Source organism: Typha angustifolia, chromosome 1, assembly GCF_048772165.1.
Source record: "Typha angustifolia cultivar Huaian chromosome 1, ASM4877216v1, whole genome shotgun sequence".
NCBI classification, from domain to species: domain Eukaryota; kingdom Viridiplantae; phylum Streptophyta; class Magnoliopsida; order Poales; family Typhaceae; genus Typha; species Typha angustifolia.
The window spans coordinates 4,538,258-4,555,558 of record NC_133239.1 but is presented as its reverse complement, the minus strand read 5'-3'; the positions used below and the strand labels follow the sequence as shown (position 1 = coordinate 4,555,558).

Sequence of the window (17,301 nt, the reverse complement as noted above, 5' to 3'; positions counted from 1 at the left end):
ATTTATATATCCTTATCCCCTTATAATTATATTTAAACTATAACATAATTTTTTCTATCATATTTGACTAATCTACGTATTTAATTTGAAGATACTCGTTAAAGACAAAATAGTAGATAATTTTAGATGATAAGAATATTAAAGATATGTCTTATTTTATTATATCTTTATCATTTAAAATTTAATTGGTATTATTTTAGATGCATTATAGAATTTATTTAATTATATATAACTTTGTCTTTAATGAATATCTTTAAATTTAACCTATAAATTTGTCAAAATATGTAAGAAAAGTTACAAATGAAATTGTAACAGATTGAAGAGAATTTAAACTTAACCATGGGAGAGAATAATTTCTCCTGTTAAAATATAAACTATAAAAAACTCAACAGCTTATTTATGATGTAATACCATCAGCCTGCTTAAGAAATTCACTTAAAGTCTACTATTCCTATCAGACATGGTTATATAAAATATAATTCTCATTTGTAAGCCGATGAAAATTTGGCACGAGAACAACTAGTAGCTTAAAAGTTGTAGTAATTTTGTTATCTGGCCATTAAACTCTAATGAATCCTCCTCAGGTTTAGTGGTTTGAGTACAGTGCTGGTACCTGTTTTTCCTCAAACAAAAAGAAAATTAGAAGGTATTGTATCTATAGAGCAAAAATTCTATTAACAGATCAGCCATAAATCAAATTAATAAATCAAGAACCATTTTGCATCCACAATTAAAGATTGTTCACTCAGGAAGGCTTATAGCAGCATCATTTAATTATATTTAATTTTTCAACTTATAATAATAGATTTTAGTATGTAGTATCTATATAAATTGTATGCACTCTATTATGATTAAATATACATCAGCTATAGAAAAGATATATACTCAATTTTATATGCTAAATTTAAAAAATAACTTCAATTATATTGCAAAAGCCCCATCACCGAACACAAGTATTTGTTGCATAAATATTTCTGCAAAACCATCTCCAGTCATCAGAGATCATGATAGCTTTAGACATAGATTTTGATAAGCTTTAAATCTCTAATGGCACAACATAGCGATCCTTGCTCAGTAGTCATTACTATGTTAAGATGTTCAGAAAGAAATCTACATCTCACACTTCAAAAAAAATTGCCCTGAAAAAACCAATCTAGACGACTTGAGTATCTACAAGTAAATACAAAATTAGATCTGGAACACAGCATTGTAATAAATGATTGTTAAATCACTGCTCAGCAATATCATAATAAGAGAAGAGAAGCTTCTAATTAATGATAAGGTTATTTCTATAAAACCAAGGTATTCATGATAAGGCTCACATGTAATATGAACAGGAAAAACGGGAGCTACCACAAGCAATGCTGTTGGGACTGATATTGGGACTGATAAAGACATATTCACTCTTCCAGCATCGAAGCCTTCATTGTTCTAAATCCACATGCCATGAAAGCTCTCACAGCAATGCCACCAGGTGAAGAAAGCATGCAGCCTCCACCAGAAGCAGCGGTGCAAAATGCCCATGTACTACTGTATGACAGAATCTGAAAGCATTGTAACATTTATTTGATTGTCCATCAACGTTGCCAGATGATAATCTCAGGTGAGTGGTGTATTGGTCTAGGGTTCAAGGGGTATACGGACTGGAGCTACTGCAACTGTTCACAAGCACAACTCTCGTCCCGTGTATTGCCGATCATAAACTTTTTTAACCCGTGCAGCCAGTCATCAATGGAGTCAACTTTATCTTATATTATTATCAGTGGCCTATGAGCGAGTGCTTGCAAGGTGAGCCCTGTAATGAAGATGCACATTAAATATCAATTGTAATATACTGAAGGGGTTAGGCCTAAATTCACTTCACCCCCCTAGTTTATTTCTGTCACTTTACTCTTACAATTATATTTAAAATAAAACTATTACTTTTCAATCATATTTGACTAATTTATAAATCAAATATGAATATATTCATTAGTGACAAAGTCATAAATAATTGGACAACCTTTTTAATGCATAAGAAATAATACCTATTAGATTTTAAATGATAAAGATATGACAAATATATTGAACATATGTATGTTTTTATCATTTGAAATATAATTAGTATTAATTTAATTATGCTGAAAATTTTATCCAATTATCTAAAATTTTGTCTCTAACGAGTATTTTCAAATTCAAGCCGTAAATTAATCAAATATGATGGAAAGTAACAGTTTCGGAGTTTCAATTTGAATATAATCACATTGGACTAAAAATGATACAAATAAAACTATAAAATAGTGAAATAAATTTAGGCCTAATTACAAGAGGATAAAATATAACTTTACAAGAAACTACAAAGAGTTGATACTGGAACAATGGCTGGTTAAAAGTTGCAAGAAACTATAGAAAAAGTACCCTTATTAACTAACTACATACAAAGGGCAATGCAACAGATATTGGTGACCTTCAACCACATATTATCCTGAACAATTAACATCTTCTCTTTGATCAAAAACATGGTTTTTGACTTGGAAGTAGTATCTAAATGTTAAAATAACAGTCACGCTTAAAGATCTGCCTAATCAGTTTACTAACAACAATACTGCATACTCTAATAATTCACTAAAGAGCTCACGCAAATAAAAGCATTTCTTAAAGGGTCTTGTTAAATATACCAAGGTGATGAAGAACGCACTGCAACAGTAGATTATGCAGAGTCGGCCTCAGTTGAGAAAGTATGAGCATCAATCCGTGATCCTTCGGAAACTCTCTATAAAGGTAGACGAATCCATCCGGGAACTTTCTTACGGCTTTCAGTTGAAGTAAAGATGCAGCAGTATTTCCAAGCTGTGGGACAAATAATGTATGTGAGCGTGTTCTGAACAGATATTTTCAGTTAACAAAGATTCTGTAGTCATTTCAATGGAAACCTCAATGAGTTCCTGTTAGAAAATTCATAAGCCGACTAATAGACCTAATTGAATTGGAAAAAAAGGACATGTCTGCAGTTGTCAGTCTTGGAAACTAAAAAACTGATCCAATCTCTTGTTCCAGAAATCGACATGAGGTGTGCAGAAGACAAGGACAATAAACTTCTTGCACCTTCCATTCAAAGCCAAGGGTTTGTGCTAGTTGATACTTGTGTTTGTGTATATATGTCGTGTATATGTACTTCAGATGTATAAGTAAATATATAGTTATAGGTGAATATCTATATTCATTATAAGTTCCCTTCTTTTCCCTTCCCACGTATGGATTTTCATTTCCTCAAGCAACTATCCAATGGAAAACTTAAGCATTTTAAACCCTAACATTCAAAGGGAAAAGAAGAAAAGTAAGACATTTCTAACAAACCTAAGTCTACTCCAATGGTCATGAAATTGAAACTGCAGAAGAGGGTAAAGAACTTAGTTACCAAGTGTTTGAAACTCCCATCTAAATGGACCCACCCATGAAGAAGGGGCCACTGCCTAGATAGACAATCCTACCGACATACTTGCCATCTCAGAGAGGATTCTTACAATAGAGGAAGAACTCAGCTCTGATTCCTCATGACACTTTTGCCAAATGGGTACTCCTATTAATCTGTGAAGCCCACAATTTGTCATAGTGCCACAGATAAACTTCCACCCTCCCCCTTTCAGACGATTTCCTGCTAATGGTTCTCCTCTTCAATCCAAAGACAAGAATCCATGGACTAATTCATTCAAGTTCTCGTTATATAGGAGATGACAATGACAAATCTTGACCAGCCAAAGCCTCAAGAGGTGGAAAATCATCTCCTGCTAAGGGGCCGAACATATGCTTACTATAAAGTTGGCCTTTTTCCCATTCCTGTCAGTTGATGACTGTGATTGAGCTTCAACTTCTTGCTTTGCAATCCTGAGTCTTGATGTCATGCCTCCTGGAGAAGATAAGAGAAGTCCAGAATCTCAAATAAAAACAAGTTTCAATGTGATAAGCAAGCTAAATTTCGCCATGATAAAGCAACACTTGCAAAACAAAGAGGATCCAACACTCTGGTCAGACTGTTCTCATACCAACGCCTTAGGCTGTCAGATTTCATATAGATCTTGGAAATCACTAAATTCACTACTAGCACCCATATAGATCAGTATAATGAGAAAATGAGACCAGAATTTTATCAGAAGAAGAGCAAAATGTATTTGGACAATAGTTGAAGGGTACTTCTGTAGACTGGAAAAGGATAAATTCCATAAATCTAATAGATTACGTATGATGCTGGGGATTAATCCCATTATGGACAAGATTAAGCAGTTGTTTAGCAGTACAAGCACAACAGCAATTATGAAAAATTATGTACGGAGGAGGATGAAAGTAATCTAGAATATTCAGTGCTACTTAGCTCATTATGGAGGTTGGTGAACTCGAATGTAGTTTTTAATGAACTGGCAGTCACATTGAAAATTGCACGTGTTTGTATGAATGGACATCCAACATGAAATATATGACTTGAGGAATCATGCAAGGCAGTTGTTTCTGTTTTTCATATAATATCTGTAACGAGGTCTCTGAGAAAGTAGATGAATCAAGAAAATTGTGTTACTTTCCTTCGAGAAATGACAGCCTACAATAATAAGCAATAACATTAACCGGCATGACTAGTTCAAACAATAATATAGACAACCCTGAAGCTGGGTCCCACAGAACATCCTGTACAAAAAAGAGAAAAGGAACAGTCTTGCAATTAATGCAATTACATGAAGATAAAAATCTTGTACTTGATAAAGTCAATAAACCACATTACTCAATGCGCATAACATAGCAATGCTATCATGGGGCAACCATAGTGGAAAATTATCTATGCCTTTACTTCAAGTCTTCAACCATCAGAAAATATCCACATAACTCCTACTGTTCTGTATCATGAAAGTAGCAATTAAACTAAACAGCAATGATTTGAAAAAAAAAAAGAAAAGAGAAGCAAAACTATCCCAGGTATCAGTCAATCAAGGGATTTAGAAACATCAACTAAGTTCATATTATGTACACTTGGTTAGGAGGGCATGATCCAACATATTTAACCGAATACATAATCCAATGAATCGGAAAAGGTGTTACAGTTAAGAGCTAATTTGCAATGTGTTTGTATTTTACTCTTTTCCCATTACCAGTCACTTGTTAAGTACTAAATTTGAGTGCATTTCCTTTTATTCCAGTCTGTATATATGGAATATTCTTTTTTAAATCTTCATAAAGATCATAATCTCTCTGATTCAGATATTATGAAAGAATATTCTTACATGAGGCCAACAGATGAGAGTAATGCATTCTTCCATGCATCAAGCTGACTTTATAAGCAAAAATACGTAAATTATCTTCTCATTGTATCACGTGGATAAATATGTCGTCCAATACACAAACCTTATATAGCCAACTTTCCTATCTATCTTGGATCTATGATTTGCAGATGTCTTATGTAAGGGGTCTAAGGTCTAAATAACAAGAAGTTTGAAGTAAGAATCAAAGAAGAAAAATGCAAGCAAGTGAAATCATTACCAATAAATAAATAGTCACCAAACCTTGAGTATTAGGCAACTTGATCCCTTAAGCTTGAGCAATTTTCTGGATAACGTTATCATCCATTTTCGCAAGCAGATCTTTGGCTATCTTCCACCTGGAAGATCCCTGAAATGCACGTTCAAATGCATCTCTTGCATAGACCGGCGGATAGAAACCTTTTGCAATCATTGAGTTTAACTTGTCATATGCAGCCTCAAATCTACCTTCTTTGCAATAAAGATGTAAAATTTGAACCTCCATTTTCCTTTCCAACTTCAGTGACAAATCAATCCTGCAGTTTTTTCTTAGAAGACCATCCACCAAACTGGAGGTATTATAATGTGGCTTCAAACCCAATCCGACCATCTCCATCATTAACCTATAAGCAGTATCCAAATCCTGAACCTTGCAGTAGGCATGGATGAGCATAGTATATGTCGCACCATCTGGTTCGCACTTCATCTTATTCATAGTTTCAAAGTAGCTTTGCGCGTCAACTACATTTCCTAACTTACAAAGTGCACATATTATTGCATTGTAAACTGTAAGCTTCGGCTTTAAACCCAGATGTATCATCCTCCCAAACAAATTACAAGCTTCATCTATACGGCGGACACCACAGAGTGCCCTTATCACAATAGCGTAGCTTACATTAATAGACAATGGCTTTCTACTCTCCAACACATTCAGGATTTCAATTGCTTCATCAATCTTCCCCCAGCGGCAAAGCTCCAGAATAACCTTAGTCACAACATGTGAGCTTGGCAACAAACCCAACTTAGTAACCACCCGAAAAACCTCAAAGGCGGTCTCTGTGGCACTCTTAGTTGCAATATTAGGAACCAAGATATCAAATGGCCTCCGCCAATCCTTAACCTGGACTTTATCAACTAGCTCCTTCCTACCCCCAATCTCACACAATTGCCCAATAAGAGCATTAGCTACACTTATCCTAGGTGCCAGATTACACCGTTGCATTTCGTCGAACATCTGAAGAGCATTCTCCAACCTCCCAGACACACACAATCCAACAATAATACTACTATAAGAGTTCGCATCAGGCTGCCCAATCCTACGAAATATAGTCAGCGCGACATCAATCATACCACCAGAACACTCCGTCTTGCAAAGCAAATAGAGCACACTATTGAACACCAAGTTATCTGGATAACAATTCAACTCCAATTCCATCATCTCGAAAATTGCAAGCGCCTCTAGAACCCTCCCCTGCCTCCCAAGGGACCAAATACATATCAGAACAGTCCGAGTCGAGACCCGACCATTGTTCGCTGCCACGGTCTTGAGAAGCCGCTTGAGATCATCAAAAGGTTCCCTTTGTGCGAGGAATCCCGCCACGTACTCAACTACGGCGTCGTCGAAGCGGAAACCGAGGTGAGACCCAGCCCAGGAAAAGAACTGTAGGGTTCTCGATCGACCCAACTGGCGGTGACTCCTGAGGATGTCCAAGACAAGGTCGGAAGTGAGTTTGGGCTTGAAATCCTTAAGGAGATCGTCTAGGGTTTGGGAAGGGTCGGAGGAACTTGAGAGCAGAGAGCAGATGGATTCGACGGCGGAGGGGCGGGCGGTGGCGCGGGATTTAAGCGTTCGAGGAGCTCTTGGGATTAGGGTTTTGGAAGAGTGGAGGAGACGAAGGGCGAGGGAGAGGAGGGGAGGGGAGAAAGGTTTAGGCCTCGTGAGCATCTGAAATGGAGAGGATTGTGAAGAGACGAGAGAACGAAAGAGGTGAAGCCATGAAAAGACGAACCGGGCGTTCGATGCGGTTCGGATTTTTCAGTTACAGCGGTTAAGCCCGCTAACGGTCCAACGGGCAAGAGGCATAATTTTGAGAGAGTATAATTTCCTAATAAGGAAATCTATAATTTTGCTTATGTTGATATGCTGACATTGATATAATAAAATTAAAAATATAAATTCCTCTCTCCTATTGCTATCAGTCTTTCATGTGAATTACAAGTTTGCCACTGCCCGCCAATTGCAATCAGTTTGTTTACATTGCCAACCTTACTTCTTAACCGCGAGGATTATATATGTTAATTAAGCTCACATTACTCAAAAATAATTCTGCAAATAATATAATTGCAATTTTCTTCTAGAGAAAGACTACAAGAAGATAAACATATTCTGATGATTAGTAGTAGAATTTATTGTTTCTATCTTAATAACATTTTTAATCACCTACTCCTATAGTGATTTCGCTTCTTTTCTTTTCTTTATTTACAGGTCGTAGCGCCTCATTTCATTGAAACCTACGGCGATTTCGCTTGATTCCCTATAAATATTGATCCCTTGACACTCCTTATGTGTGTTACCTGTGCTAATGACAAATCCTAGGAAAGAAGAAATTTTACATGGATACATCTAAAAGACATCTCCTTTCATGGTCACATAAAGGAAATTCACAGCAAATATCCTGCATTGTATGACATGGCAGTGCTTTCCAGTGATATTTAAAGGAATAGCTTGCAAGGAGGCTAACAGCTGAAACAATTTTTATGCCAGTAACAGAATAAAAAGCAATCAGTTATGCACTGTTTGTGTTCATCACAGCTCTTCTGGTAAGTGCACTAAGATCCCCAGAGCTTAACAACAAAAGAAATGCTTGCGTTGGAGTACATGAATAGACATTTGCCAAAAGGGGAGGAAAACAACAGAATCCAATAGAGAATCACAGGAAAGTTGTCTTCAGTGGACAAAGGTTTATGGTCCCAGATTCAGAAAGACCCATCTTAATCAGCTGAACATCTCATATTAGTCACACCAGCTTGTAGCAAACTCAAGGTATCACCTCCAAAGACCTGCTTGTGTGAGGACCATGATCAAGTAGCCTGAATTGCCAAGAATGTGGGCATTGAGATCCAGATGGTTTCCTTTGTATGATATATCAAAACATGTTGTAGGGAATCATATGATCTGATATCTATTCCAGCGCCCGAAACTCTGCAACAAGTTATCTACTGCTTAGATATCCAGTGCAACTCATCCTGTATAGTTAGAGAGCTTCACATCCATAGCACAAATCATAAAAGTGGAAACTAATTTAGAGGACCATTAGCTGACGCGATAATTCTCAGGATATAAGAACCATCATACCATGGAACAAAAAGTATTTGTTCAGATCAAGAAAGCAATGCTTTTATTCATTTTTGATCAATTAAATCAAACAATATATTCAGAATTGTGAATACGTAATGGAGATTAGACTAATGCATAATCTCCATTATCAAATCAAATTTCTCAATTTCTTCCATCTCAATGTTATCTATTTGATCATCCGCATCAGATGGCACTGAGCAGTATGCACAGCATTCTGGATGGCATTAAGCAGCAAGGATCAGTAGAGTATAAAGCCTGCGTTGTCGGCTCTCACTCATCAAAGAATTGCTTCTCGATAATACTGCCAATGTGTTTTGTCAGCTGCACAATCTTACAGTACATGCGACGGCTTGCGCCCAATATTTTAGTCTTGCTTTAACTTCCTCAGGATTGTCCCCTGAAAGCAAAGAAAAAGGAAGATTCAGATAAACAATCTTCATCTGCAGTGTGGTTGCTGATATAATCTACTAAATAAGTAAAGGAAATCTTTTGACAGGGAAAAAAAGAGAGTCATAACTAGATCGACAGATTGATGATTCATTGATATCAAATTCAAAAGAAAAAGATTCTTAAAGAAAATTTGTTCCCATAGCAAAGCATTAGCTGAAAGTATCTTGTTAGCTAGTAAAAGTATTAGAGTTGATCAGACATTAACCTTGAGCTCACAGCAAAAACCCTGAGGAACAAAGAGACTACAAATATAAGTAAAAGCAAATATAGGATTCCATTCAACTGAAACAGTAAGGATCAAAGAGAGATGAAAAAGGATGAGAGGTCAAAGATATGATGCAAATCTCGCCAAAAGCTAATCATACATACTAACTAGCCTAAAAAACAGGCACACAAAGGAAACATTACTCCAAATCTTATCCAAATCCAATATATATCAATTTTTCGCAAAACAAGTTCTATCTACAATCTGAGGTCGCCCAAATCTCTATCTTCAGCTACAAGTAAATCAACCACCTTACGAGAAATCAAAACTTCAACCCACCAATTGTTCCACCAAAGCTTTGAAGAAAAGCAAGCGCTAGTCCAAAATGAAATCTTTCGCTCAGATCCAAATCCAGACACTCAGATTCGAATAGAAACTACAAACCAATCGAAGAATTAAGGTTGTTTACCTGGACTAGATATCCTCCAATTGGCAACGGAAGGCGAAGAACTCGTCTCCGTCTCGTCCGAGAACCTTTGGCTCATGGAGTAGCAGAGCTCGAGAGCCGGAAGCGTGTTGCAGAGCTCGGGGATCTCGTCGTAGCTGAACCCACCAAACCCTAAGTCGAGGCACCCCTTGAGGTCCTCCAAATCGTCGTCCGTGAGGCTCTTCGTCCTCGCCACGCTGCCTTCTCTACCGTCCGGTACCTGTTCCGCCCCGTCCGACGCGCCCGCCACGTATCCCTCGAGCATCACGCCGCCGCCTCCGGCTCCGCCGCTGGCCTTCCTCGGCCACGCCTCCTCCTCCTCGCTTCTCCTTTGCTTTGTTCTCTTTGCCTTCTTGGTTCTCTTCGCCGCGAAGAAGGGGTTTGGGTCAGAATTTGGTAAAGAAACAGGGGAGTCTGCCTCACAGGAAGAGCTCCACATCTCTCTCTCTCTCTCTCTCTCTCTCTCTCTCTCTCTCTCTCTCTTTCTCTTTCTATCTAAGAGGTCTGGGTGTTATTCTCGTGGTGTAGTACAGCGGAATTTAAATGGGGAATGGGGGTAACGAGTTAATGACCATGGGGATGGTGTATGGTGTATGGTGTATGGTATGGTATGATATGTGCATGTCATGATGGAGAGGTGGAATGGAATGGGATGATGCATTGATGATAATGGGTGAGTAGGAACGTGACGTGGACGGCATCGGAAGGAGGCGACTCTGGATTTTGGGCCCCTTTTTATTAAAAAAAAGTCCGCAGACATGTATTTCAATTAAATGGGATTAAAATGGTTAATTACATTCTTTACATAAGTAATCTTAAATGGTTAAACGGCTAATAGCATCAGCGGCTTTGTTATTGCCCTGACTAACGTAAGACACCCTAAGTTTCAATTTACCATCGGCTCTAAAAGCTTAAGCATAGTATCAGAGCAGGAGTTCTAAGTCGTAACCCTGATTATTAGAGAGGAGGAAGACGATGAGCCTAACTAAGGGTCACCCGACAATAATTCGACACAAATTCAAGGGTTGGGATTTAGTACGACCGCAGATGATTTTGTGCAGGTTGATTCAAAAGGACAGTCGGATATGTATTAAGTATTGGTTCAGAGTTATACTCTAGTTCAAAATTGAATACAGGAGTTCGTAGAATCAAAGTGAACATGATCTTGACGATAAGATAGCGCATGATCGGTGTATTAGTATGTATTTAACAGTGCACCCTAATTGATCTGCATGAGATCTTCTGCACCAAATCTCAATCAGAAATTCAAAGACTTTGGATTATATATGAGTTGACTTGCTTAATAGGATTCCTAGCCGGTTCATGTTGGTGTTTATCGTTTTAACAAAGTCAACCCATTTAACTTGAATGTGCCAGCTATGTCATCCATTTTAGTTTGTATTCATTTTGTTGATCAAACTAAGGGAAAATAGAGGTGGATAGTTAGCTAAGCAGCTTTTGACCAACAAATGGGTGATTAGAATTAATAACCCTTCTTCTACCAATCATTAGTAGAGTTTTATACTCTTGGAGCACCATAAAAGTCAAGTGAAGATGTGATGGAACTGGAAGCCATCTAAAGAATACAGCTTAGCTCCTTAAACAACTACATAATAAATTATTATTAGGTCATTGACCATATAAATTTATCAAATCCGAGAGTAATTGATTTAATAGAAAATCTAATTAGAAAAAAGCTAAACAAGAAAGAATTACTTATATCGACCGTTTGTATAACTAGTTGATTCAAAAGTTTAAGTTTTTACCTCTCCGAACAGCTACTAATACTGCACAAGATATGAAGACCGCCGCACGCTGACGAGATTTGAACTTATATATAGTCTCTAAAAACTTCTAACGATCTTCGAAAGTTTATTATTTAGTTAGAATAGGATTAGAGAATATTCATAGAAAATCTTTGTTAAGCAGAAGACAATCTTCTACAACTAATCTTATCTATGTATTCTAATTCCCTCCCATCCCCCACCCCAGGATTGTCTCCTCTTTATGTTGACAGTATAACTAAAAGCCGATTTTGGTGTTCCTACTGGAGAAAAAAGCTTCAACTGTCAAGGAAAAAGCCAACAGAGATTAACCAAACTCAAATGTTTTGATTCATATTTTAAGGAATAGCTTGGCAAGAGAAACAACAATTGTAGGGTTGTAAAGGGTGGTGCATCTTTGCAAAGTCTTTCTTTTTATCAGCTGTAATCTTTGAGGCTCATGTACTTGCCTCACTAGTTTCTTTTTCTTTTTCGTTTTTGGGCCACTTTTCCGGCTGGCAAGCATGCAATTGCTTAATTGTATAAGATGAATGCTAGCTGAAGCTAATCAGATCTGAAGGTAGACAGTACTTGGAATGATGGATGTAAATAATTAACTTTGAAGGTGGTAGCCATCTGGAGATCCATGTCTATCTATCTTTGCTTTGCTTATTCCACACTTTTGGAGACTCCTTTTGGTGATGGAGTTGGAGATAGGATATCATATTAAAAGTGGGTGAAGTTGCTACTTGTATCTTTGATATCATGAGTTTATGATGATTTTTCTTTTTCACTTCTCCCAGTTTGATGTGTATATTGGAAGATTTTCTGTCAATTATGCATGAATTGATGGTTGTTTTGCGGTAAATTTTTTGCGTAAACATTTTCGTTTAAATTTTATTACTACTTCTTTTCTATCTAAACCGATGTTTACCTCTGGTTGTAAGTCTTTAAGACAACACCCAAAACCTGATGGAATAATATTTTATGCCGAACATTCTATTATTTAGCATGCATATAAATCCCTTTACTTATTTGTTTTCTTTTTTGCTAATTAGTAAAAGATGACTGTCATTAGAATACCTTAGACTAATCAAAGGGACTAAACAAAAAAAACTTAGAAGGATACTTCTTTAGAAGTCCATATATATATATAATATATATAGGCAATTATTAATCCTTTGCCATCATATGAACACATGAGTTTATACCTGAGCTAATTGGCACAGATTAATTAAATCACAACATGTACTTATATTTCACAAGTACTACATAGAAAAATTAAAAAGAAAATACATTTTTAACATCAGCAGTAATCTCTAGAAAGTACTCTCCAGCTCATATTTGCTGTGATATTCTCTTATGCTTCCTTTCATAATTTAAGATTCAGAAGAGTAGAAATAGCATTGAATTCTTGAAGGACAAAACAATGACCCTACATAAGAGAGGATTATATGGAGATCCAGTAGAGCTCAAAGGTGTAAAAGAAAAATTAAGGTAAATTATAGTTTATCCTCTATGATTTGACTCAATTTTAAAGTACTCATATGTATTTTAAATTTAAGCATTTGTTACACTCTATATATTCTACACTAAGTTACAATCATTAGTCGACCGTTAACAAAGATATAAAAAGACTTAATTATCTTACAGAAATAGTCTGCTTGATAATTTAGCAATTAATCTAATCGTTACGATTTAGTTATATCATATAGGGTTAAATTGCTTAGGTTCAAAAATATAGAAAATAAGTTGAAACCAAGAAAACAACAGCCCAAAAGAGGCTATAATTTACTCTCAGAAGATAATTAAAATAATATTATTGTCTTCCACACTCAGTTATTAAGAAATAAGCACAAATGTCAACTATAATATATATATATATATATATATTACATTTGAAAAATTGAGTCAATGCAATGAGATTGCTACTATTCCTTGCAAACTCATTAGGCATGTGTAACATGTATGCCATTTGACAAATGGAATGTCAACTTTGGTTTGTTCATACTTAACCTTTCATATCTTCAGACCAAAAAATAAAAGGAAAAAAGAAAGAAAGAAAGAAGAGAGGCATTTGGCTGTTTCTCATACTGTAAACTCCATTGTCTACTTGATAGATTTTTAATTCAAGAAGTCCACTTGATAGTTTAGAAAAAAGAAAAAAGGGCATGTTAGTATCTTTACACATTGCTAAAACCCTTTGATTATGTCAAAAGAATGTGCATAGTATATCATATCATTGTTTTTATTTGCATACTTTGAGAATGTTCCATGGTGTAGCTCAATCCAATGCCCTTTTGAGGATCTCTACTTTCTAGCCCACAAGATAAGGCTATGGCCATATGGCCACTAACTTTATTAAAAGTCTAGCAGAAACTTGGCTTTCCAAACAGGAAAGAAACCTACCATTGAAGTTAAATAGATTAATTATGGAATAATTTCAATGAGTGTGGATGAAGAAGTAATAGTGAGTTTATTATAATGAAATGATGAATTAAATCTCATGAGGACACCTAACCCTCATGTAACCCCACACATCTCATATATATATATATATATAATCCTTATCCTACTAAGCTCCTCAGGGGCAAAAATGTCTATTCATACCCACATTTGGATAGTTTTTTTTTTCTCCACAAAGATGAATAAAGATAAAAGATAATTATAAAAAATTCATATACATGTAATCATATATTAAAATGTTAACTTTTATATGAATCTATAAATTGATTTTGCATACATATATATAAATGATTATACTTTGATATGAGTAATATCATATTTATTATCGTTTAATAAATCTTTATTCATATTAAACAACTAATCTTATCAAATCTACTATATTTTAGTGCACCGAAGGAAGAGGCGAATAAACATGTATAATTTTTACCTCTATCCGACCTTATAAGATTTGTTTAAGATAAAATAGTAATCACCTAACTTTCACGTTAGGTTAAAATTCAAGTACCCCTCTCAACTTACGTTCGTGATGCTTAATCTTTTACAACTTTTATCCATATATGAAACTGTTAGTTTTTTTATTCGAGAGACGATGGTAAAAATAATTTTTATTAAAATTATTAACCTTTAGATCATTTTATCTTTATCTTCTATCCATTCGAAGGATTTATAATGTCTAAAAATATAGAAATAGGAGGATCTAAAGTGAAAATGCATAAGGCGTAAGGATTTTTAGAATAAATAAATAAATAAATTCCCCAACCAATTGTTCTACATCAAAAGGGCATTTAAGTCTTTTTATATAAAGAGAGACAAATTGAATTTAAGCTTGACGAGAACAAGGGGGGTAAAACTGTACTTTTCCAGCATAAAGCTCACCGGGCAGTGAGCATATCCGGATCCGAGAAGCATCAGGTTGGCGGCTTCCGTTTGAACTCTGGATCCCGCTTTGGCGGCGTACGTCTCCCATGGATGTGATGACATGCATCAATCATCATGCATGGGGGGATGGGATGGTATGGATAAAAGGCATGTGGTATGTCATATGTGGCATAGCGATGCAACAAATGGAGTCCACGTAGGACAAGCAGCAGTTGGAGGACAAAATAAAGACAAGCACTTGTCACCTACCCACGTGGCTGTCTATCTCAATAATGGAGTAAGCCAATTGGAGCACTCTAATAAAAATCCTTTTCGCAACATCGAGAGCGTCATCTTATTCGCTGCTTACTTTGGGCCCCACCTTGTGGGCCTCCGATTGACCAGGTAAACCATGTTTCCTGTTCACAGCTTACACCAATTTCTTCCGCATAATGGAACGTTTGTCTGTTTGTTTTTTTTTTTATTTCAAAATAACTTTTTAATACAAATTAAGTCTTTTTTTTTCTTCCAATTTGTTGGATTAATAAGTGAGTTTCCCAAATTATATAGAGTTATTATCCGACAGAACTAGCGATAATATTAATTAGACTGTAGGTATTATTATTCGTCGCAATTCATCGTCTTGCCAGTCTAGTTATTCAAGATTATACATCTTAAGTGTGGAATGATCCATATAATTTTTTGTATCGTAACTCTTCATCAATAAAAGCTTAAGAATATTTTCTTAGTGATATAATACTCTATTTTAGAATTTTCTACAATGTAGTATGAATATTTTATTCACATATAATATATATATTTATAATTTAAGAATTTAGTAGCCCTCTCTGATAATTAAGTTGGCAAACCAACTCATAAAAATGAGTTAGTTAGAGAGGTATACTACCTTAACCATTAGCGCTAGTGGTTCAGCCTACTTTTGAGAATCGCTAGTGTATACTCACCGAGAGGGTTGATCTTTAGTGTATTATTGTATAAATATATCAAAACTTATAAATTTATAAAAAGAGTTTGTTATTTAAAATAGATAATCATGACAAATTAAATACATAAATAGGTGAGTTTATCATAAATACTAGGTTGGGGTAGGCCTGGCCCAATCTTTTTCAGGCCCTAATCGACTAACCTATGTCCGTATCCAAATCTTATATATGTATATATTTGGGTCTTGGAAATAGCTAATTATCTATGTCAAATACATTTAATAGATAATAAACATATTCCATATTCATATCCAAGTTAATTTGACTGGGATAGGATTATCCTTTATATAGCAATTATATCATAAAAGTTCTAGTATTTACATTTAGGTTAATAGTCAAAGAAAGGGAAGTAAGGGCAAAGCTCTACCATAACTTCATCTGTGGACCTCCTCTCATCAACTCATGCTGCCTTTGAAAAATAGTGAAGCTTACATTGCTCTCATGGAAGATTGCTCACCATTTATTCCAACTCACTCCTATCCAATCAAATAATTTGGGACAAAGAATAATCCTTTGGTAGCCCTACATGGTACCCTAAGATGTAGTTGATGATTTGGGTTCATACATGAGATAGGTAACAGAGTAATTATTGACTAATTAACTTCAATCACCTTTTAATAGAATTTAAATTTTTTTTTAACCAATGATCACATACAAATGAAAGTTAGAAGACATTTCACCGCGTTCACTTGTGAAATAATAATAGACTTATTCTGATATAAACCTCCTTATATTGGTATAACAATTAAATAACAACCGGTGCTTATATTAGTATAATAATAGTTACTCACTCATCTGATCTTTCATATAATAATTTTATATTTATTTATTACTATTTTACTCTTGAATAGATATCATTTTAATCGCTCTCTTTGTAAGTGATATTTTAATTATTTACTGAATTATTATATATTATATTAGAATACAACTAAACATTAGAATACTTATACTGATATAAGTTCTCTTAAGCTAGTATAAAAAAGTTAGAATAACTATACTAGTAAATTACACACAGAGAGGTGATATATTCCTTAAAACTCATCCTAGAAGAGTGAAGTTACTATACTACCCCTACTTAGAAAAATGTTTATTAGTATTTTATTTTTAAGATAAATAAAATATTTAACACTTAAAGCATTTTAGTTAGAGTTTACAGTAAAATAAAATCTTTTTGGTATTTAAGTTTATGTGCCGTCTATTTTGATAAATAATTTTAAAATAGAACTAGTTTGGTCAAAAACGCCGTATTTACTTTTTATGTCTAGTAAATTTGGTGTTTTGACTAGTTGACTTTGCTAATTAAAGATATGTCGAGGGTGGAAAATTATATTCAAATTTAGCAAATAAAAAGAACTCTCTGGGTACAATCTTGGGTACAATATATATTGTTTTCGTTCCACCAAATATTAAGCGCCGTAGTTTCTACTAGTATAATACTTATTAATAAGT

At 35.1% G+C, this 17,301-nt stretch overlaps 2 protein-coding genes across 12 annotated transcripts; both read right to left on the bottom strand.

Moving 5' to 3' along the window:
* Positions 1–1,056: 1,056 nt before the first annotated feature.
* LOC140760503 (uncharacterized) lies at positions 1,057–7,219 on the bottom strand. Of its 11 annotated transcripts, none has more exons than XR_012104404.1 (4): positions 5,503–7,219; positions 3,792–4,514; positions 2,658–2,829; positions 1,057–1,795 (listed from the first exon to the last, which is right to left on the bottom strand). XR_012104404.1 is itself a non-coding variant. In XM_073097528.1 (2 exons), exon 1 carries the CDS (start codon positions 7,204–7,206, stop codon positions 5,551–5,553), a length of 1,656 nt encoding a protein of 551 aa, XP_072953629.1. In that variant the 5' UTR covers positions 7,207–7,219; the 3' UTR covers positions 4,522–4,656; positions 5,526–5,550. The 11 variants fall into 11 exon arrangements, 2 of the variants coding, with proteins under 2 accessions (XP_072953629.1, XP_072953624.1); XR_012104403.1 differs by having other exon boundaries at positions 1,059–1,795; positions 3,792–3,886; XR_012104396.1 differs by having other exon boundaries at positions 1,059–1,795; positions 3,398–3,886; positions 5,526–7,219.
* An 818-nt stretch (positions 7,220–8,037) lies between these two features.
* On the bottom strand, positions 8,038–10,244 carry LOC140761846 (uncharacterized). Its single transcript, XM_073099330.1, has 2 exons — positions 9,744–10,244; positions 8,038–9,016 (listed from the first exon to the last, which is right to left on the bottom strand). Exons 1-2 carry the CDS (start codon positions 10,198–10,200, stop codon positions 8,937–8,939), a joined length of 537 nt encoding a protein of 178 aa, XP_072955431.1. The 5' UTR covers positions 10,201–10,244; the 3' UTR covers positions 8,038–8,936.
* Positions 10,245–17,301: the final 7,057 nt, after the last annotated feature.